We start from the raw sequence: 24,138 nt of genomic DNA on the forward strand, positions 1-24,138 counted from the left end.
GCTGTAAATAAAATGAAGTGACACATTCTGTAGTGCTTAAACAGGTAATGCCATTGCATTTGATTGCATCTACTTGGAAGCCTCCTTGTGAGCAGCCTAAAGAATAAGGAGACTGGAAAAGCAATTACATGGTGAGAAAAGATGACAATATTATTGACTGATTGATATTGAATGTGCAAGTTGTGCAAAACATTCCTCATTGAAAGCCGGTCTTGATTTTTGGATTTGATTCATTTTAAGAGAGCAAGCTGACATTAGCCTTCAGAAATCAGATCTAACATATCAGGCAGTTAAAGCAAAGCAGTTGGAACATCTATTTTTCAAATTAATTCTGAGTTTCTTGTCCAACTATGAGTTTGACTGGATACCCACAAATTAGTGTTCAATTGCCTTTGAGCTACCCTGGGCTTTGCTGCCTGGGCACCAGCTGAGTGCTCATTTGCCTCTCTATCCCATATCAGATCTGCAAATTCTGTATTGACACAGCCCAAATGAACATTCCCAATGGCAATAGTTTCTTGCCATGGACTGAACTAGCTGTCTATGTGTAGACAATTAATTCAAGCCTTTAGCTCTGGGCTAAGGCTAAGCTCCAGCCTGTACCAGCAATAATGTGGCCAGCAGGACCCGGCAGTGGCCATCCCCTGTGCTGGGCACTGCGGAGGTCACACCTCAAATCCTGGGGTCAGTTTTGGGACCCTCATGATCAAAAGGACACAGGAATGCTAGAGCATGTCCAAAGAAAGGCAATGGAGCTGGGGAAGGGTCAGAAGCACCAGTCTGCTGAGGGAATGTCTGAGGGAGCTGGAGGGCTCAGCGTGAAGGAAAGGGGGCTCAGTGGGGATCTTCTTACTCTCTACAGCTTCCTGAAAGGATGGTGTAACCCCTGGGGGTTGGTCTCTCCTAGTAAGTACCAAACAACAGGAAAATCAAATAGTCTCAAGTTGTGCCAGGGTTTAGATTGGTTACCAGGAAAATTTCTTCACTGAAAGAACATTGAAAAATAATTGAATGCATTGGAACAGGCTGCCCAGGGAAGTGGTGACAACCATCTGTGGAGGGAGACAAAAGCCATGTGGATGTGGCACTTGAGGACATGGGTTAGTGGTGGCCTTAGTGGCTGGGGAAACTCTTGGTCTTTATGACCTATGGGGTCTTTTCAAACTTAAATAATTCCATGATTCTAATATACGCATAAATGCAATCATCAGCATATGAGCTTGTGGTCAATTTACAATCTGTTTACCACCCAAGCCCTCATAACTCTTCACACCTCTTTGTGGAGCTCTAGTCAATGAAGCTGAAGAGAGGCTTGGCTCGTTCCATGTCAGGGCTGTGGGTCTCCCAGAAAAACTGACTCTCCAGCTCGTGGATGTAGAGACTGTATGGGAATTTAGATGTCTGTCAGGGGACTCAAATGTCCTAATCCTTCATGTTGGTACTTCTTTTTTTTTTTAGCCTCCCTCAATGACTTAAATGCTGTAATCTGGGCTATAGAGTGAGACAGAACTAATCATTGGTGGTTCACACACCTCAGCCTTCCTTACGAAACAGGAGATGGAGGTTGTGGTGATTTTTCTTTCTTTTCTCCTATAACATAGTGTTCAGAGCACATATGACACATCATGACTTAATGTCCTCCTCTAGGAAAGAACATTGTTTTAATTAGTATTTTGTTAAATATGGGAGCATGGTACTTCCCAAGTGTTCTGTTCAAGCTGTTCCCCTCTGCCTTCTGCAGTCCCAGCAGTCAGATCTTTGTGTGGAGAGAATAGTTCTGTCCTCCAGAGGTTACCTAAATCTCCTTTAAGGAGCACAACATTCTGCATACTGAGACAAAACTGCAGATAAATTGATAGGATCCATGTAGCACTCCCGCTGGCCTGGAAAGGGGGACAGCATTTAAAGAATAGAAAACACCCATGAGGAGAGGGGAGAGAACCAGACCAGCCACCTAGACAGGGAGTTATCGTGGCTGCTCCATTTCCAGCCACACTTCCTACAGAGCTTTATCCACAAGCCATGCTTTGGCAATATCTATCTACTTAGGAGAGGAAAGTTCAAAGTAAGAGTTCTGTTGGGGCTTACACACATATGAAAATGGTTTTGTGCTGTTTGTGGCACTTCTGAATATTCCAAGAAGCAGAAATTCACAGGAAATTTCCACATCAAACATAGTCTTCTAGAGACTTCAGGCACCAGGTGGAAGAACTAGCAGCTAAACAAAGACTGTAAAGATTTATATTTTAGGTTTAAATATCTAGAGTATCAGTTAAAGCACCCAAATAATTTTCTGGATCTTCACCTCAGTGGGCATCATTCTTTCCAAACAGGAAAGGAGCTTGATTTAGGGGTGATGGGTCCATTTCAACAATTCCATTTCTTGCCCGATGCCTGTGGTGTAACACAGGGACACATTAAAGAAAACACGGGGTCTTGAATCACATATGATATGGGGTTCATATTCTGCATCTTTCCACCAATCAGCCCCATTGTCCTGGTGGGTTGGTGTCATGGTTTAATGAAGCAGAATATGAACTCAATCCCAGTGGAATCAGGACAGTAGGCATGATACAGCCCGTAATTTTGCAGCCAAAATTGACACCCTTATTCATTGCCTTTTCCTAAAGTCCTTGAAAAAACCATGATTGGTGGAAAGATGTGTAATGTCTTAGTGATGGCTACCTTTGATGGAGGTTTGGGTACTCTGTCATGTGGTCTTCTTGCAGGCACAGTAGCTCACAGGAGGGGCAAAAGGTGGGGCTGTCATCTACATATCCCTATTTTGAATAATTTTGAACAATGTATTGTAGAGTTCCCCTTTTCCCTGTTTTCCGTCTCTTTGTAAATTCGTTCATATTTTCTTCCCCTCACACTTCTCATCTCATCCAGATTAAAAGAATTGGCTGAAGCATGTTCATATCACTACTTGGTTGCTTATGCTGCTAACAGAAAAATCCAAATGAGCCATGCTGCACTTTACTTCTGAGACTTATTCCTCCAAAAACTATTTCTGCTCCCAGGGAAGTCGATGGAAGTCTAATTAATCCCACAGTAATAACAAGAACTTCCTTTTTGTAGAGCAAAACAATCGCCGTGTTAAACTGTTAATTAAATGAATTTGGCTCTGTCATCAGGTTATTAACTAATTCTAGTCACAGCAGCCAAGCTAACACTGGCTCTCACAGCAGGAGAAATAGTCTTGCCATGCTTGACACAAAAGCCATGAACTCAGTCTGTGGCAAATCAGCATCTGAGCTCACAGCTTGGCTTGCTTTCGAGCTTCCAACTAATCCCTGGGATTGCTGCTTGTGCAAGCCTTCTACAAGATTAAGTGCTTGAGCCATTTGCTTCTGTAGATGTTAAATCAGGCCCTATTGCTGCTGATGGTTTGTTGAAATTCATAGGATCACAGAAATCACAAAATGGTTTGGTTTGGAAGGGACCTTAAAGACCATCTTGTTTCCAATCCCCTGCCCTGGGCAGGGACACCTTCTGCTAGACGAAATTGCTCCAAACCCCATCCAACCTGGCCTTGAGTACATCCAGGGATGAGGCAAACACAACTTTTCTGGGAAACCTGTCCCACATTCTTGCCTACATCTCCTTATTCTCCACTGGTTGTACTCTATAATATGAAGCAGCTGTCTCTGCTTCAGGACCAGAAGGTAAAGGTCTAAGGTGGAGTCCAAATACCATAGAAAAAATAGGAAAACATTTATTTTCATCTGTGGAGCATTCCAAGCTAGTGCTTTAATATATCCACTGCCTTGTGCTTTTTACAAAATTCAAATTTGTTTTTATTGTACAAAATTCCACAATGAAAACCACCTGCCAGTTTCATTCATAACTGCTTAAAAATATAATTATACACCATTTTGTAGTGTGGTAGTTTTGACATTCACTGAATGAGGACCTACAGAACTTTTCTTGCAGCACATCCTTTAGACAATAATATATTTTGGGGGAAAGACAGTAGAAAGATCTGAATAATGGCCCAGGACTGGGGTCCCTTTGCATTATTTCACACTGGTACCTTCAAAACACATTTTTGCAGTCTAATCTCCTGTGGCCTTTAAAAATAGATATACTATTCTTCTGCATTGAAATGTAATCATATGCAGTGATTTTCCAACAGTTTTTCTTAGAAATATAAACATTTCAGTTCAATGTTAGCTGGTTGAAACTCATGCTCCAGGATTTTTTTTTTAAAAGCCTTCACCCCAGAGATGACTTTCTTCACATTAAACTCAGTTAAATATATATTGCACACAACGGGAAATTTTCTCCTCTTTGAGTTAAACCATGGATCGGCAAAACACGGCAAATTCTCCTTCAAATCCCTGCAACCCGTACCAGTGGTGTAATTCAGGGACACTTCAAAAGCATTTAAAATCCACAGCTGAAAATCAAAGATGAGAATTTTACCCTTTATTTCTACACACTGTCAGTGTAGCACCTGATTTCTTCAGTTTCCAAGACATTTTGTGTTACTATGCTTTAAACTGATGGGCAAAGTTTTGCCTGCGGAAGCAAAAAAATGAACCCGCACCAATGATGATCACCAATAAAACCAACACAAATGTTAATATAATAAGGAAGTTGATTTTCTTCAGATCCTCTTTTTCACAGTCTTCTGGTCTAATGTTCTTGATGTGCATTTCCTCCTGGTACCCAAAATTCTGAGTGTGCTGGCACGTTAAATGCTCCACATTGGGGATCTGGACATTTTTGTTCTGGATCATGGATGAAAGCCAGATGTTTCCACAGCAGTCGAGTGGGTTCCCAGTGAGATACAAGTTTTTAAGTGAATTTTCTAATGCTAAAATATTGCTGTTCTGTAATGTACTGAACCTGTTGTTCCGTAGGTCCAGAACCTCTAGTGAAGAGTCACTATCCCACTTAGGCAGCCAGTTCAGCTGATTTTCAGAGAGGTTTAAATGTTTAAGGTGACTAAAACAAGGCAAGTCAATATTTAAATTTATCAGGCTATTACCATATAAATACAAACATTCCAGAGACTTTTCCAGACCTGATAATGCTTTAAGTTCTATTTTCAGTCCAGGGTTCATGGAGAGGTCCAAGACAACCAGAGAAGTCTTGTAGAAGCTGTATGCTGGTAGGATGCTCAGCATGTTGTCAGCTAGGTACAAGTACTGAAGAGCAGGAGAATTGACAAATGATACACAACCACTTTGCTCTCCAGCAAGTCTTTGTTTAGCTAATCCTGAGTACATGCTGCAAAGGCTGATGTTATTGCTTTGTAGATTAAGCAGTCTAAGGCTAGGAAGATTTGAGAAGATGTCAAACTGCAGTGTTTGAAGATAGTTGTTTTGAACATAGAGCTCCTTCAAATTTGACAATGCACCAGCATCGAGGAGAAGGTTCTGCAAAGCATTGTAGCTCAAGTCAAGGACAGTTAAAGACATCAATGCACTGTCATAACTTACTGCAAATGACTGAAGACAGTTTTTACTGAGGTTAAGGGTGTGAAGGGACAACATTGATTCAAAGAACTCATCTGGAATGGATTTGATTTCATTATAACTTAAGTCTAAATATACAAGCTGGGATAAATAAAGAGAACTTTTGTTTCTACTTTGCTTCTGATCAAGAAGATGGAAAGAAGCATTTAGCCATTCATTTTTCACATAGTCCATTTTATTATGAGGGGTTTCAGCAGTGAGCTGGATTAAATTCTTTGATAAATTCAGAGTTACCAGCTTATTTACCTGAGGGAACACTGGAAAATGAAACAGTTTGTTTTCACTCAGATCCAAACACCTTAAGCTATATTCATCATCTGATTTTGTGGTGTGGAAGGTCTCAATGCTGTTCCTGCTGAGGTCAAGTATCTCCAGCTGCCTGAGGTTAAAATCAGAGATGCAAGTAATTGAATTCTTTGAGAGATTGAGTTTGGACAGGCTCACTAGATTCTCAAAAGCACCTTCTTCTATTTCCATGATGATGTTGCTCTGAAGATCTATCTCCACAAGATTGGGAGATCCCTGAAACATCTTTTGTGAAATCATTATAATACTGTTGTCTGCCAAGGAAAGATACTGCAGTGCTGGAGCTTCTTTAATGAAATACTCAGCCATCCCACTGTACAGACTGTTGTGGGACAAGTCCAGTACTTCCACCTTGGGTAAGAGTCCGATCCCCTCTGTGCCATTTTGAGCAAGCTCATATAAATGATTGTTGGCTAAATTTATTTCCAGCAAACTGTTCATGTGTGCAAAGACTCCAGGCGTGATGAAACTTATCTGGTTAGAGCTTAAATCCAGGCACTGAAGGGAAGTGTAAAATGATGATGACATTTCAGGAATGCTTTGAATCAGATTTCCCGACAGATCTATTTTGTTTACATTTGGATAGAGTTCGTGAGGGATTTGGTGGAGGTCTTTGTTGTGGCAAAATGCCTGAGAATTTGCCTGCCAGAAAAAGAGAAAAGGAGTTGTCATATGACAAATGAAAAATGTATTTGCATTAAATATAAGAAAAATAACATTCAGCATCCAGGCAGATGCTGTTTCTGAAACACTGATCACTTTTTCTGAGCATTCAGACAGCAAGAGCAACAATCCCAATTAGCTCCTTTGCAACTAACAGCACTCATTTAATTTTAAAGAGATTTCTAACTTGGAACAGCAGAGTTTAATCTGCATGTGATACTTACCAAAAGTTTTCCTTTTTGTACCTTTCTGCTAGACTCATTTGAACAGTCCCAAGTTTCTCTGCAATCAAGCACTCATTTTTGTGCTGATGTTTCATTTTCTCACTTTCATCACTGTATTACATTTTGCAGACTCTACTTGCAGTGTAAGCAGTACTTGGAAGAACTTCACTCTATTGGCAACATGGGTTCCAGAGCAAGGAGGTATAAAAACCTGTAAGGATCCTGTAGCACAAACCCTGTCTCTCCTTCATGGTCACATGTTCAAATATGCCTTCCCTTAGCCATGGCTTAGTTAAGCAAGGCAGCTTTAATCAAATAGGGTCATCCAACAACTGAGACACTTCTGACACCAATCTCCAAACTCATTCCACTTTTATCTTTCATGTTTATCCTTTTCCTAAGGCAACAGTTGCCTTCTACTTGCATGGAGAGCACGTCTTATGAAGCCACCCACACAAGACACTGTGATACAACACTGAAAACACAAATTATGTAAATTCAGTTTTTGAGAGGGAAAAAGATGGGATGTGCAGTTAGGGTCAGGCCTTTACAGGCCAATTCTCAGCAGAAGGGCAAACTTTATGTGCATGTTCATAAGGAAACATGAACACAACCATCCTTACATAACCATCAAGTTCTGTTTTGTTGTTAAGAAGAACATACAGCAGCAGGAGGAAATTGAATGTGAAAGGCTTAGGCAGCATTTCATTTACTGGAGAAAAAGTCTTGTTGTTAATGTATTTGGGTGTCTGAGGAAAGGGAATTTCTAGGAAGGAAGGAAGGAAGGAAGGAAGGAAGGAAGGAAGGAAGGAAGGAAGGGTCTGTTGAATCTTAACTTCTATGGAGAAGCAGAATCCAGATACAATGACATGAAGCTTTTCAGAAATCAAGCAAATATTAAAAGTCAAAGATATTAAATCCCATCTGTCTTATATGAACTTTGAGGTGAATGAAGTGGCAGATCTGTTTAGCAGAAGTGGGGCACTAATCAGCATTTTGTACATCTCTTTTGCATCATCTTAGTTCTGGAGACCACACAAGAATGTGCCAGAGAAGTACAAGTGGTCATTCAAACTCTAGATAGACACAAGCTGCTCCCATGACTCATTTTTCCCAATGATCCCAAGTAATTTGGCTATTAAAACTTAAACTCCTTCTTCTTTTCCCTCTAACTCGCTCATATCTCCCTCAGCTTAAAAAAAAAATAAATAAAAAAGAAGGAAATTTTCTGACTTCTCCCTGAAAATATTTCCTGCAAAGTCACTGTACAATTCCTAATTTTGAGTTAAATTATGCCCAGAGTGGGCCTTATTTCCTAGGCACAAATAGCAGGGCAGGAAACCTCTTCTTACTCATTTGTGGAAGAGGAAGAAGCCGGGAGGATACAAAAATCTGGAGTGAAAAAGCAGAAACTGCTTTGCATCCTAAGGCAGATGCCAGGTTTTTTCTCACACTTTCAGCCAGATCCCAGCAAGTGCTGAGCACTCTGCATTCTTCCTGGGCAGCTAGAATCTTACCAGAGTCCTGATGCAACTCCTGTCAATGCCAACAACCTGCTTTTCATGGAAGTTGATGGGGGAGAGGTCAGCCACTGTTCACCATGTATCTTGCCTGGTTTGGTTTTTAATCTGCATCCATGGAACCATCCCAGTTATAAAAGGGACTAATAAAATCTACACCTCACACTGTCTGCCATTTGTTCCTATAATGTTTCCCCTCTCATTTTTCTTCTTAAGATCTCCTTCCTTTTCACTGACTATTTTGATCCTCACTAAATTTCCTATCTTGTCTCCTTTGCTCCATATTTTCTCCCCCAAGGCTCAAACTGCATGAACTTCATTGTCATCAGCAGTAGGAAAAAAAAGATGAAGCATGTCTCTTTGAGATGGAGCAAACAGCATCTGTTTGGTTTATCTCCTTGCCTCTCACCCCTTAGTCCAATGGGTTGGTAGCCTGAGACTGGAAAAGATACTTTTGTCAATCTCATGTTCTGACTTCCATCACCTCTGCCAGTGCTGCCTGCAGTTTGTTTCAAGTCCATTGTCAAGAAGTACTGGAGGGTGAGGACCACTTGGTCCCATTAAGATGCTGGCAAAATAAAAAATAAAAAATTACCCAACAGTTCAAAACCTGGGCATCATTTGGTTTCTGACTCCAGTTCTTCACTGCTCAGCACTGGATGGAAGTTGTCAGCCACCTCAGTAAGAGCTTGACAAAAAGGAGTTGGACTCAAGCCTACCCTTGAGTTCTCCTTTATCAATTCATAAACATTTGAACCAAGAATCTGGGCTGGAGTCATTGGCAACTGACCTCTACTTGTATGGTGTCCCTGACCATTCTTAGAAGAGCTGCTCAGGCAGAGGCTTAGCTACACAAACAAACCTTAGCATTTGCCCAGGTACCACACATCAGCTGACTTATGACATCTGGTTATGCAGCTGTCCTTGCATCACCTCAAAGCAAGGTAAAATAGAATTTTCTAAAATCCCTTCCCTCCTATGAATTATTTGAAATCTCCCCCTTTGCCAATTAACAGGAATTAGCAAAATCATCTTTCTTTGGGAGGTAAAATATGATACAGCTGAAGCTTTCCCTATCCTTAGAAAACAATGTGAGTTAGGAAGAACGTCCTGACATCTGTTCCTTACTGTCTCACAAGCTGATAGATGTGCTGTAACTGGTATAATCAGTGCAGTTCACCCCATGCCAGGAGTCTGGTAGGGACTGCTTAGTTCCTAAAACCTCTTGTAGGAGAGTTTAGTTCAGCAATAGAACCATCAGTGGTGACTCAGAACATGGCACAGGTTTCTAACTCATGCCTCTTCTGTGAGATTTGAGATTAAAGTTTCCATTTCTGAGCCTTTACTATTCTAAAAGTGTCACCACAGGGAAAGTACCATATAAAACAGTGATGCTGTGATGCAATGCAGGACTGTCAGTGACAGCTAACCAGCTAATCCAGTAGCTCCTTCTTTCTTTGAGCTGTGTTTAGATCCACACCAAATGCCAGTGAAGGACGGCAATCAGTATGGACATTAGCAACGCTGAGCTGTTGATTTACATCAGATGAGCATCCTGGCCCCTGACAGCAGTGTGTTATCTGTCAGGGCTCATTTTATCCCAGAGTAGTTGCGTTGTTGGCTTGATGAGAGCAGTTTACAGTGGAGTAGTGCAAGCAAGCATGTGTTTACTTCTCAGCAATCAGCCTGGTCTGTGACCCATCAAGAAAGGGGATGAAACTGCTGGGATTATTGCGTGGCTCATCCAGCCTTCGTGTGACTATGACATGGGACCCAGGCTGTCCTGTTTACAGTGGTTGTATCAGTGTTCCCTCTCCAGCCAAGGAGCTGAGCTACCCAGTCACCTTCCCAAGATCTTTTTATATATACACTAGGTCTTAATTTCTCTGGAATTCAGGAAGTGCAGCAATATGGCAGGGTGGGCAGGAATGGAATGAGTCCCACAAGGGAGATGTGTACAGCTAGCAAATTATTTTTTCCCTATTTTGGAAATTCTTGAGGATTTGTGCTGGACAGCTTCAATGTTCAAGGGGGGAAAAGAAAGTATTTTTAAACATCCTGGTACAGTCAGAAGCACTTGGAGAGGGAAGGGAGAAAGTTCAGTTGCAAATAACATTTATAATATTGTACCAGGTGCTTGCAAAAATTCAAGGAGCAGATTTTGCACTGGAGCAAGAGTCTTTGTCATTTCTCTTCGCTCCAGCAGAAGTCAGGTACAACTTCCCTGGCAGAAATGCTGTGTCAGGGCAGAGGAGGTCAATGTACTTACTATTACAAAAGAGCTGGTATAGAAGTATTCAACAGAATATGTTTTTATGAAAGTACAAAGAACAACTGATATAAAGAAGTTGATTTCTCCGTCTTAGCCACAGAAACCCTGTACAATCTTAGGGAAATCAAGTCAAATTTCTTTTAACCAGCTCCTCCTTAGGAAAAAAACTGAGATAATGACCTTTCTTTGCCCACCCCTCTCCCCCTCCCCTTAGTGTGCTGTGACTACAACAAGGACACAGCTTGATGACAGACTGCTAAGCATCCCCTAAACCTGCAAATCCCACCTCTGCCATCTCAGGAAGCCTGGTCCTGGGGGTTTCCCTTCTCAGAGGCTGTAGCTGCTTGTGCAGTGCCTGTAACAAGGGAGTCCCAACCTCACTCAGGATCTCAAGGGACCTAAGTAGAGAGACAGCCTTACCATTTCACAGGCTGTCCCCTCGGGGAGTTGGTAGTTAGAGGTTTCTTTGTTCACCACTGCCAGGAAGAAGATGATGTACAGTTTCATGGCTCTGCGGGTAAAAATCATTGGTTAGATTTCATATGGGACACAGTGGTCAACACATGCAAAAGCTGGCAGCAGGTCATCATCTAACATGGAGAAGGACACCAGCAGTGCAATAAATTAAGCCATCTCTGAGGACTTGAAAGGAAGGTCCAAGGCATTTAATGGGTTTTCCCCAGTGTGATTTCAGCTGCTGCCTAAATGATATCCAGGACACTCAACAAAGTCCAGACATTCAAGCTGGTCAGGGTGTCCAGCATCATGGAGAAAGAAAACTAGTGAAGAGGAAATTATCTTCACACACCCCATAGACACAGCACCAGTGCTTTCAACTGGGCTTTAGTTTTGGGTGCCATGTCCTGAGCAAAGCCAATAGGTGCTGCTCAGTAACAACCAGAAGTGGCAACAGTTGTAATTTCCATCCACAACATAGTCTACTCCTCTTATCCCAGAGCGTCAAAGAGCATTTACGTGTGTATCTTTGTTGAGTTAATGCCAACAGCTTCAGGAGTTGTCCTAGGTTACAATATAAAGATGCATTCTATTCCCATCCTCAAGAGCTGCTGAAACCAGGAGAGGCATTGTTTTTCCTTATCTCCTGTTAATGGGCCCATCAATGTCTTGCCTCATGACTCAGAGACAACTCCCTCCCAGAGCCATTTCTGTTTAATGGACCCAGCACACGACTCAGAATGAGATCAGCCCATTGTGAGATGCTCTGCCCAGGAGGGAGGAGCTAAGCATCCCCACCTGGATAAAATCTGAGGTTTGGGACAGAACAAGCTGCCCTTACCCACTGGTTTCCCAGTGGAATGGCTACCCTTACCCACTGGTTTCCAGATGACAAGAGCTACCAGATGGTTTCTACGGGATCACCACTTCAACAAGACCTTTTCATCTGGACTGCTACCACCACCCTAACTAGCAGGGTGTCAGGTTGTATTCTGACTCTGTCAGTGGTTTTTCTTTTGTATTATTGCATGTATTTTGTGGGGTTTTTTTTCCTTTTCCTAATAAATTGTATTTCTGAATTGGAGTCTCTCACTGGTTTTGCTTTCAAACCAAAACAGGAGTGGACTGAGATTTTTCATTTTACATGATCTAGGTATGGGCAGGCTTATAAATACATTTGACAGGAGATCATAGAACCATATGTTCCACCGAATCACAGAATATGTAAAATTTGAAGGAACCCACAAAAATAATTGGGTTCAATCCCTGGTCCTGTACAGCACCATCCCCAAGAGTCACACCCTGTGTCTGAGTGTTGTCCAAATGCTTCTTGAACTCTCTTAGGCTTGGGTTGGAAGAGACCTTTAAAAGCCATCTGGTGCAATTCCCCTGCCATGGACAAGGACAAATTGTCAGCCTTACAAAGAGACAGATATAAAACATAATGGATTTGTGTGAAACAGAGAATTCATAAGAGTGTAACTGTTTGGAAAGCACTCCATAAAAGAGCATAGAACTGAAAAAGAAGCAAACACGTCTGGGAGGCCTGTCACTGGACAGTGGGGAAAAACAGAACCAAAGCCAAAGGCAAGTATTCCTGCTTCAAACAGCTCCAAATGCAACCCCAATCCCATGCACAAACCACTGGCATCAATGTACTCTGTGGCTTCCACCCACAGAGCATTGACAGAACTGAAAAAGAGCAAACACCTCTGGGAGGTCTGTCACTGGACAATGGGGAAAAACAGAACCAAAGCCAAAGGCAAGTATTCCTGCTTCAAACAGCTCCAAATGCAACCCCAATCCCATGCACAAACCACTGGCATCAATGTACTCTGTGGCTTCCACCCACAGAGCATTGAATAGCTGGAAACAAAAGAGATAGGATCATTCTCAGCTTATGGAGATCCCTCTGTTTAATCACTTGGATGGATGCAGCTGATGGCCCCGTACAGCACTGACAGTTACTGAACAGCAATGCCAACAAGTTCCTGATGAGAATATGCCCAATTCTACCCTCCCAAACCAGAGAACACAGCTGTGTACTAGGAATAGAGAAACTGGGAAGGACTGGACCACAGCTACTCTGTGTACTGTTTGTGTATTCCTTCCATTTCACAAGAAAACCCCAGTGATGGATGATGACCTGTGACCCCAAGGTGAAAGAGCAAGTCTCAGTAATGGGATTACAAGTGTGCTCCTCCCTGTTAAAACCAAACTAAGGATGTTAATTCTCTACCATTGAATCAATGTTTGCAAAATATGCTGAAATCATCTGATGGAAAGAGGAATTGCCAATATCACCATCTATAATGTTTTATTGACCCTTTCTGTTCTTCATTCCCCATGCTTGGAACAGCAGGAACCTCCTTTAAGGAGGAGAAATCCATTTTTATCATTTGAGTATTAGTTTGCTGAGGTGGTGATAGAAGGTGAACATACCAATGATTACAAGGCTTTTCTCCAAGCCCTCAAAGGGAAATCCTTTCTGTTCAGACAAAACTAATTAAGCTGAGGATATTAGCCACAACAGGGCACCACCCTGAGGAACATTATGTGGCCCATGTGCTCTTCAATGTCTTCACTTGTCACACTATCAGGGCAAAAAAAGGTCTCTTTGCCTCTTAAATAACAAACCTGACACAATCCAGAAGCTTAACACACTTTACAACTTCCTAAATTTTAGGTTTATAAAGCAACTGGGAAATTAGGAACATTATGTGGCCCATGTGCTCTGCAATGTCTTCCCCTTGTCACACTATCAGGGCAAAAAAAGTCTCTTTGCCTCTTAAATAATAAACCTGACACAATCCAGAGGCTTAACACACTTTATGACTTCGTAAGTTTTAGGTTTATAAAGCAACTGGGAAATTGATGTATTTGAACAAAAAAAAAAAATTGATGTAATGGTTTGCTGCAAGGCAAATCTGTAATAACCAAGGAAGCTGTGCCTCAAGGTGTTTCTAAGGTGGCTGTCACATACTGAAGGTCATCAAGGATGTAGTGGCCTCTTCCAGCATAAGGCAACATAGATTCTGTCCTCACAGAACCATTTAGTTTGGAAAAGCCCTCTAAGACCATCAGCTCCAGCTGTTCTCCCAGCACTGCCAAGGCCATCACTACCCCATGTTCCCAAGTGCCACATCCACACATCTGTTAAATCCCTACAGGGATGGCGCCTCCACCACTGCCCTGGGCAGCCTGTGCCAGTGCTTAACAACCACTGTGGTGAAAAAACTTTTCCTAATATGCAAACTGAACCTCCCCTGGCACAACCTGAAACTACTTCCTCTTGACCTGTCATGGTACAGCCCAACCTCCTTGCTCAAGGAGATTCCCTTCCTAGGGTAGCTTTCAGTTCAGCTGTCCAGTGGAGGAGCTTTTCCTGCATAGCTTTTCTCTGAACAACATTTAAATCCTTCTCAGCAACCTCTAGTGTGACACATCAGTGCATCCCCCTCTTTTCTACCCTCTGGGCAGGTCTCAGCATCCCCTCACACTCTCCCAGTGCCAAGCTCAGGTTTACAGTACCCCCATTCTCTTGGTGTGCAAGAGGATGTCTACTGACACTAAACCCTGCCTGTTGGCATTGATCTCTCCATCCACAGCTTACAAAAACAGTTTGGGAGCAGAAGTAGCAACCACTCAACTTAAAGGAGATTTTATCGCTTTGATGCTTTCCCAGAGTAGAAGTAGCTTCATCATCAGTGCCAGTTTGTTCCCACTGGAAGCTGTGACAGAAACCCCAGCATAACTCAGAGGGTTGAGCGCTGAACCCTATTTAAATCCACAGCTTTCCATTACAGCACTTCAAAATCATGCACTGTTAACCCCAGCTGAAAAATGCAGGTAATTTAAGTCAACATCATCCCCAAGGAGTATTAATAAGTCAGTCAAATAATTCTAGAAAAATGCCCACTTAAAAAGTAGGAAAGGCAGAGAAGGCAGAGAAGACCAGTAATTTGCCCCAATACACATTTCACACTATGAAATAATAACAATTTCTTCCCTGTTTCTACTTCAGAACAATGTTTGCCTCCATCTCTATCACAATATTAATCCTGAAACTACTTCACAGACATTGTTTGCAGCTAATAAAAGCAGCACTTTCCAGATTTCCCCCAAATGTAATTTTTGTTATTGCTTAGACAATTAACGGAGATGCTCTCCCGTGCCAAGGAAAGTTAAATACAAGAGAACACACAGAACAAAAATCACACTCCCCAGGGTCTGATCCTTTTCCACACAAGACTCTTTCCTGTTAAGTTAGAGCCTTCAGGTGTTAAAGAGTGACTAATTCACATTTACCTTGTTTCAAGGGTTTCTTGCATCCCCAAACACTGCTTTTCATCTCTTTAAAAAGCATGTCCAGCTCTTCAAAATCAATTCAGTCCTGGTACCGATGCAATTATTCTTCAGACTCATGTTCACCCATTCAGGACACCTAGAGGTTCACTCATAACTTCAGAATGAAGGCATTTTCAAGGAAATAACCTTATTTGGGACAGTGTCTGCTTTAAATTATGTTGCTTGTCTTCCTCTCCACTCCTCCCCGGGCTCTTGCTGGGTCCCAGCCACCGCTGTGCTCTGGACGGAGTCAGCTACTGTGTGACATCCTGCAGCCCTTCCTTGGGGCAGGCATTGAGAGACAGGGGGATTTTTGCCAGAGGAGCTGTCAGGATCAGGCTGTGGGTTTTCTCCAGAGGATAAGTAACTTATTGGCGATGCCATTGTTTGGCTGTGTGCGTGGGGCATGACAGTGTGTTTATTTTGGGTGTGTCTGCCAGTTACATTCCTGGAGGGTTGTAGCCTCCTGCACCTAAATCTCTCTCTGCATCTTTAAGGAAACAGGGCTTGCGGATTAAATGTTTAAAATTCATGGCTGATAATTATAAACACCAAAATCTGGAAACCTGTTATGGAAGAAACATTTTTTTCTTTTTGCAGTCATCCTACTAATGAGAGTGTGATTGCAGTCTGCTGGCAGGAGGGGGTCCATTGCTGGCTACAACACCCTTGATGGATTTTCATGGCATGAGGCAGGAATTAGGGCTAAAGGCCTCCATAAAGGCATTTTCAGATGAGCTGCTGAATTTTTGGCTATAAGCAGACAGTGCTGAATATACTAGATCCAGTGGGAAGAATTCCCACTGTAAAGGGGTGCTTTTGTCATGCAGAAGATGATTTCAAATTGCCCAAGTTCAGCTTTTTATTTATTATTTTGTGCTGCCCTCTAGAGCTGGAGCAGCTGGTTTCCTCATTTCCTTTTGCTAATTAAGTCCTGCTTCAGGAAAATCCACCTCTACACAGATTTCCCTGCTGTTTTCTCCCAGAGACACAAGCCTGAACTGCCACAACACAGTTTTCCCATGGCTGAAATACTACACCAAACAGCTGGGCTCTTAGTTTGCTTGGTAATGTACCCTGAAATGAGAGGTATAAATCACAGATTTATAGAATCTCAGAATGGTTTGGATTGGAAAGGACCTTAAATGTTCATCTAGTTCCAGCCCCCCTGCTATAGGCAGGGACACCTTTCACTGGACCATGTTGCATGTCTAGCAGTAAAAATACTATGACAAGGCAACAGGGGAGGGCATGATTAGGTGCAATGGATAGAAAAATACTCGTTAAACTCTCAGGAGAACTGTCCACCAGTGAGATTATCACAATCTCAGAAGAGTTTCCCCTGACTGGGCTCTCATCACATTAGTTTTGATCTCCTTCCCCCAAGCATGTCATGTCTTGAGCTTCACTTTGCAGTGCTGTTTTTCACTTCATCCCTTCGGCACACTCCCTGGGTAAAGCTATCCATCTGCAATCCCCGTGGGGTAAGCAGGAAACTCATGTTGAAACTGGGGACCACTGTGCTATTCAGAGATTTAAATGCCTTTTGGATGCTCTGGGTTTAGAGCTTGTCAGCAGTGTGTAATAGACACTCAAAAAGCACAGATGCCTTGCAAGGCAAACCTCAAATATTTGAGGTCTCCAAGGAAAATAAATACTTTTTTTTTTTTAGTACTATATTTTGATCTGATTTTAAGTACAAACATCATGCCTCTAATTAAGAGCAGCAAGTGGCCAGGATGATAGCAGCTTACAATTTTTCTACACCTGGATGTTCAGAGAACTTTAGGAAGTTTGGATTTACAGGGATAAAAATAGCAGAAATTTTGTGCTTTTCAAAAAGCCAGCTCGGCTTCTCAAGCTGTTTTATTGCGTAACCAGGTAGCTGTGCCAGCTGAACTGTAAAGAAGAGCCTGGACAGAAACAAATGCCAAAGCAGGAGGGAAGGGCATGCACTGATTCTACTGCTCAGGGCTTTGCTTCAGTAAAACCACACTTTCATAGGACACCAGCTGCAGTGGGAAAGATCCGTACTGTCCTTGCCATCTTTGTCCTTTCCCAAAGGGGATCTGGCAGTGAACAGTTTCAAAGACTCCAAAGCATTTGGCTGATTTCCCAAATGTTTGGCTTTGGGCTACCCAGCAGTTTACACTTTAAAGTGTGTTGAAACATTAGCCCATGGTATGGGCTTGGTAAGACAGGGCAAGTGTCACCTGCCTCAGTCAGAGACTGGTCATAGAATCAGAGAATGGCTCAGTTTGAAAGGAACCTTGTCCAACCCCCCTGCCACGTGCAGGGACACATTCCATTAGACCACATTGCTCAAAGCCCCAGTCATTATCATCTCCATCACACAGATTGGAGAATCAAGCTTTTTTGCCTACAAAATAGCAAGGGCTGTCTCATCCCAACAATGCCAAAGGGTATGCTGGTTTTGCATCACAGAAGTGATTTTCCAAGAGAAGCTGCTAGCAGCTTCCTCCGTGTGTGACAAAAAAAACAATCAGCAATTAGCTTTGAGAATTGACAATCTGTTAAACCACTGAGAAAACTGATACACCTCTGTGAGCTCCCATGCTAAAACAAAAAAATCCGGGGAATTCTGCCTTTTCTTTTCCAGCCTGTGAGCAAGTAACTCATCTGGCTCAGCCCCCTGTCTCATCTGGGCCAGGTCGGCCTGGGCGGGCTCTGCTGTGGGGCCGGGCCCCATTGGCGGGCAGGCAGGGGAGGGGAGGCTGCGGGGCCAGAGCTGGGCTGTGCCACAGCTGCTAACATGGCTGCTGACATGGCCGCTAACGTGGCTGCTAACATGGCTGCTGACACAGCTGCTAACATGGCCACTAACATGGCCGCCAACGTGGCTGCTGACATCGGGCTGCTGACACGGCTGCTGACATTGGGCCGCTACAAAGCCCTGCCCGCCGCTGAGCCGGGGTCCGCCAGGCCCCAGGAGCAGAGCAAGATTCTGCTGCCATTGGGGTTTGCCCACCGCCACCAGGCAGGGGGAGGAGAAGCCATGGCCCCCTCGCCAGCGCGCTGGCTGCTGAGCTCTGGCCTGGCTGCTGAGATCCCGGGCACCACCCCAGCCCAGCCGCAGTCCACACAATTCCCACTACGAGCTATCGAGCCCAGCCAGGGTCACCGACCATCTGCAGGCCCTGGGCAGATATCAACTCTTTCAGTGCTTCAGTCCTCCCTCGAGTGAGAGAAAAGGACAAAGTGCAGACATGTAGAGAAGCGACATAAAGACACCAAGGTCAGTGATGAAGAAGTCAAGTCCCAGATGGGAGGGATGAGGAGATGCCTTAATCTTAGGACTGAATTCCTCTTATAAAGCTATAGAGAAAAATGTAATTGATCCAACAAACTTTTTTTTCTTTATAACACATTGAAGAATTATGGGGGAGGGATGAATTGTTGAAACCTGTGTTAAAGCAGGCAAATGTTGAAATAGCTGTGAATTTAATAAAAAGCTTGAACAGAGAGAGAGAAGAGTGATGAAGACCCTATGCCCCCAGGGAGAGAAGAAAAAGACCTCTGTTCTCCGAGATGAAGATGATCTGGGAAATAAATAAAGAGAACCTTTGCTTTTGAATAGCTCATCCTTAAAATAGTATCCCATAATTTGACATGGCCCATAAACACAGCTGTGGGGAAATCTGTGAAAAATGGGAGGGACTCCACAATTCCAGGTTTAATTTTTCTGAGTGGCTGCTATTCATGAAAATTAGAAGCCACAAGATACCTGTTTTCTTGTCGAAAAGTCTGCATTAATTTGCTAGAGGGACTCCTCTCTCTAAGTAAACTGAAGAAAAGCTATTCTAGAAGTGATAAACTGACTTATTTCTGTGTGTTGTGAGTGAAAAAGAAAAGGTTGTAGGGGGAAGAGAAGTGTTCTAAAAGTTTTATTCTGATTTTTATTATTCTTTCTTTTTTTTTTAGTTACTGTTAATAAAGTTTTCTTTATATCCTTTTAAGTTTTGAGCCTACTTTGCCTTCCTCTTAATCCTATCTCACAGCAGGAAATGAGTAAGTATATTCTAGTGAGTGCACTGGAGTTTGGCCAGCACTGAAACCCACCACAAAGGGTTTGCACCTGCAAACCCTGTGAAATCCTTATTTTCCAGTGGTGTCTCAGCAGTCACTTCCTATTCACTTTCTGTCAATGTCAGTTGATTTTCATCCTTTGTCACCCAAAGTGAGGGTCACCCTATCAGACCTCTCCAAATCCTTTCCCCACCATGGCCCAGAGCAAGAAGAAAAAGCAAATCCTAGCTGCTGGCTCTCACCAGTCAGTCTGTGAACTACTGCAGGCTCCCAAGGGTTTCAGAGGAACAAGAAAATGTCTTGACGATTTTGTGTCTTTGAGTCTCCAGATCTTTTGGAGTCTGTCCATTCATAATGCTGCTGCTTTCTAAGGCACTGCTTTTCTTTGAGCCCTGTGTCAAGCTCTATGAATCAAACTCTCTAGAGAAGTCAATAAAACAAGTTCCTGCCTTAGAAAGTAGGTCTGAACTGTAAACGCAGGAGTGGGACAAGTCTTGCTCCTTTTTGGCTGGAATAGCTCCCTGGTCATTCATCCCACAGGGGAGATGGAGACAACACTAATATTAACCCTATTAAAAAGAATATCCAATGCTATTCTGAGCCACAGACTTTGAGAAGGAGGCACAGCTCCAGCTCCTGACACTCTACAACTCCAGAATCTCCAGAAGCTGATTCTCCTGGTTTATTTTGTTCCTTCAATCTACACTGTGCTTGGCATCTCACAGGCAGATGCAGCCCCTAGTCTTCCTGGTGTCAAGTCCACAGATCAAAACAGAGACTCCTCCATCTCTTGTAAAGCCAAGAAGGCTTTTCTCCTGTCTTTTGAAGCTGCTGCCTTCCTTCCTTCTATTTCTGCCCTCTCGTCATGTACATCTTTATCAGACGTTCAGCCAACAGCATTTCCCCACCAAAAATTAACATTTCCAATTATTGAGGTTTTAGTCAGAGCCCCTGTTTTATTCACCCTTTTTCCTCCTACTCTCTTCAGGAAAGAAAATGTAAATGAAGAAGAACTGAATGAAACTCACAAGCCTGGAGAATTTGTGAGTGATGGGTAGAGGGACAGAGGGAGATGGGAAAATGAAAACTCTTATATCAGCAAAAAATGACATGCACTGGCATTTGCAGATTAAACTATCTAAGCATGAAATACTCTCCCTGGAGAACAAAATTCAGATTCAGGAACCAAACCAGAATATTTTCTTACCAGTTTATAAAATACGCCTTTAATTCAGCTGTATTATTTTTTATAGACAGTGAGGTCAGTATTCGGGAAAAGGTGTACTGATTTTATAAAATCCAGTAGGAAACAAAATGAGGTGAGGAAAATTATTTCTGATAGATTTGATTTACATAATACTGATATCCATGCTTGAATCCACCCATCACTGTGTTAGTAAAAGGCCAAGCACTGATACAGTCACTAAGATGTAACCATCTGCTTAAAAAAGAGATGACAGGTTGTAAATTTTTGTTCTTGAAAACTAGAGTATTTCAGCATTTTAGAGTAATATGTTTATTTTAAAGTATAAATTAATACATCTTAGTAAAAACCCCAAATTATCACTGTTGTGCAAAGCCAAATTATTGCTTCTGTTTAAGGGAAGCATATTTGTCTTTTATCAAAAATACTTTTATCCAAATTACAACTGGGCTTAGCCTTAGAAAATTTATTGTGATTTTTATGTAAACTATGATTTTCTAAAACTTTACTACTTCCAAATATCATTCATTCTCATGATAACAGTCCAGATCCAGCAAAGCTGTGTCAGTAAATCATCGTTCACCCAAAGGTGACATTCTAGATGTCAGGATCTTAAGAGCAGCAAAATAACCCTGCCATCTCACACCTCGTGCTCCAACTGGCAGAGCTCAATGACAGCTCTGACAGGAAGAAGAGCAGACCAGCCAAACAGCATTTTGCCTATTTTACCCAGGGACTGTGTGATTTGCCCAAGGCTATATTAGGATTCAGTGTTGGAGAGCTGGTTGAGTGGCATTTAATTAGTGTACAATGCTGATCTCTGCAGCACTCCTAGTTCAGAAGGCTATAATGCAGCAGTGCCATAAATAGACTGAAGTCCTGCGAAGAAAGAAAAAAAAATCATCTCCCCATTTTCTATTCCTGCAAACTTGAAGAATAACAACAAATACTGTGTATGACAACTGTACTGTTATAAACTAACTGGTGCCTCCTTAATATAAATTATCTAACTCACATAGTGCAAGTCCCTGATGGATTAAATATAAAACTGGGTGGATAGAGCCATCTACACAGTGTGCTTAGCCAGTTCCTCAGCCTATTCATAAACACAGAACATTTTATTTATACAGTACCTTCCTCATCTGTGTTAGTTTCAAAGGCTGCAGCTCAAAGTCACCAGAGCCCTCAGCTCTCCCACAGCTGAAAGTGCAACTTTCCAGCAGGCTCCCAGGTTCACACACATCTCCACATACCTGCTCTCTGGCTGGAGGAGGAGAAGGTTTCGTCTCTGTTCGCAGCTTTTTTTTCCCCCGACTCTCCCAGCAGCCTTTCCAGCTCAAGCCAAGGAAGAGTTTCCTTGGGGAAGTCGTACCTCTGTTGCATGCCAGCTGACTAAAACTCTGCAAGCGCTGAGAGAAGTTTGAAGTCACAGGGAAAAAAAAAATACTCCCCATAGACTAGTCCTTGAATTCATTCCTTTGCAGTCATAATCTCTTCTATATTTCCAGGCTCCCCAGACAACGTAAATGCATACATCCGTAATGCTTTTAAGATATGTGTGTCCTCTGCGCTTCTCTTTATTCTCCATTTTGTTCATTCAGCCTTGATTTATTTCCTGCAGTTTCTCAGCTGGTAATTACGCTCCTCTCGTATTGACACATGAAACAGTCTGTGAATACCACAAAAAATCCCCTCCACAGGCTTTGGGACACGTGCTTGTCTCTGAAGTCATCCATGCCAGTCCCACAGCTGTCAGCCTGGAGATTCTCAGGGGTTGGGGGAAATCAGGGGCACTGAGCTAGCTGCAAACCTTACATTTTAAGTCCATGCAGGATGGGGTGTGTAGGAAAAGGGTACATGGGAGTAGGGTGAGCACATCATGTCTGATATCCCAACAGGTCATTTGTATCTTCATGGCACAGCAGTGGGATGGCCAAACACAGCCTTGGGGGAAAGGATAAATTCAATTTAATGCTTGAATGGGTAATAACATGAATACCTTCTAATACCTTCTAAGAACGGCTGTGGGATGAATTTTTCTTTCTTTACTTTGGGCGTTGTTATAGACATGTAATGTAATAGTTGGCTCTCATAATTAAGAGGTAAATACTATGAGTATGTTAAAATGTATAGTGATGTTATTGTAATATGTCCCCCACAGTCCTCTTTCCCCTCCCCCTTGTAACAACCCTCGGTAGTCAGGGCATTTGGAGAGGGCTGGGTTATTACCAAGAGGAGCAGAGTAACAACACCCGACCTCCAATCAAGATGTAAGAAGGTAATCTCCACCAATGGATGGCAGAGAAGGAGTTGACTGACAAAGCTTTGGGAGGGGCAAGGGGTATAAAAGGCACAGCATCCATTTTGTAGAGGAGCACATGGCTGATAGTCGCGTGGGCTCCAATTTTTCTTTATTCAGTCCTTTGTTGTATTTTTTTGTTAAGGTTTAATAAACCTTTTAAAATTTTCAAGTGAAGGTGTTTCTCACAGCGTGAAGCTCCCTTTTATTTCAGATGCAGTGCTGTTGTGTAGGTTGGTGGGGGACATGCACATTGTCTAGGTTGTCTTTGTCTGCATATGCATGCCTGGAGATCTGGGCAGGTGTTCACTGGCTCTGCGTGTTTGTTTGCAGCACTGTAAACCTCTGACAGGGTTTTGCCAGCTCTTCAGTGCATTAGGACCAAAGTGAGCCTTGGCTTCACCAGCCAGGCTAAGACCTCCCCTGGGCCACCCAGGTGGGGAGCTCCCACAGGCACCAGGGATCCAAGAAAACATCCCAGGGACCACCGCAAACCTCCCACCTTCTCCCCTGCGTTTACAGAAAAGATCTCATCTGAGTGATCTCCCTCAGAGAAGAGGTTTTCCTTCTGCATTGTATGTTTTATCAACCTTTCTTTTTTTACATCTGCAACAATGGCCATGAATTTTTACCCCAAAAAATTGAAGTGCTGGCTCCCTTCTCCCAGACAGCATCAATTCTGTCCCGCTCTCCTGGATCTGCTTATCAAAATCATCTGAAAGCTATGACCTTTTATACCATGTGCCAAACAGGTTTGTGAATTCTGCTACATGTTTGCAGGCTCCAGCTTTTGCTTCTCTGCAACGGGTTTGCTCTCTGTAGCACACCAGCTCCTCTGAGTCAGAGTTACTTCAGAACTGCAACATACTGGGAGATTCAAGATGAAAACATCTATGGATGTGAAAAATGTGGTTTGTTAAATATCTCAATAAGTATACTTTGCTGATGTTGTTGCAGTAAGGTTGTAATAAGACTAACCAATTTAATAGTAAAGAAATGCATGAACAGAAAGCAAAATTTCCGGCTGCTGAGATGCTCCAAGACATCACTGCCTCTGTAAGTATCATTATCTTGAACTGATGTTAGCCCAGTTACTTTCTAGAAATTGCATTAAAAAGGAAGAAAAAAAAAGACAAAAAAGACAAGAAGAAAAGTACTGGCAGTTTTCAATCACTTGCAAAATATTAGAGGTTGACCATGTGCTCATCTTACACCTAAAATAGGTTCTATCATGTCAACAGGATGCCTAACTCTAAGTATAAATTATATTTCCCAAGACCAAACAAAGTTTAATATTTATGCTCCATTTCCTTC

General features: G+C 42.6%; 1 protein-coding gene across 3 annotated transcripts; it reads right to left on the bottom strand.

The window, feature by feature from the left end:
* Window positions 1-4,416: 4,416 nt before the first annotated feature.
* Window positions 4,417-22,238, bottom strand: LOC120500071 (transforming growth factor beta activator LRRC32-like). Of its 3 annotated transcripts, none has more exons than XM_039704469.1 (3): window positions 21,779-22,238; window positions 10,892-10,982; window positions 4,417-6,434 (listed from the first exon to the last, which is right to left on the bottom strand). In XM_039704469.1, exons 2-3 carry the CDS (start codon window positions 10,976-10,978, stop codon window positions 4,494-4,496), a joined length of 2,028 nt encoding a protein of 675 aa, XP_039560403.1. In that variant the 5' UTR covers window positions 10,979-10,982; window positions 21,779-22,238; the 3' UTR covers window positions 4,417-4,493. The 3 variants fall into 3 exon arrangements, with proteins under 3 accessions (XP_039560403.1, XP_039560404.1, XP_039560402.1); XM_039704470.1 differs by lacking the exon at window positions 21,779-22,238 and adding an exon at window positions 21,659-21,743; XM_039704468.1 differs by lacking the exon at window positions 21,779-22,238 and adding an exon at window positions 15,236-15,582.
* Window positions 22,239-24,138: the final 1,900 nt, after the last annotated feature.

Source organism: Passer montanus, unplaced genomic scaffold (assembly GCF_014805655.1).
Source record: "Passer montanus isolate IOZ18808 unplaced genomic scaffold, ASM1480565v1 scaffold175, whole genome shotgun sequence".
Lineage (NCBI taxonomy): Eukaryota > Metazoa > Chordata > Aves > Passeriformes > Passeridae > Passer > Passer montanus.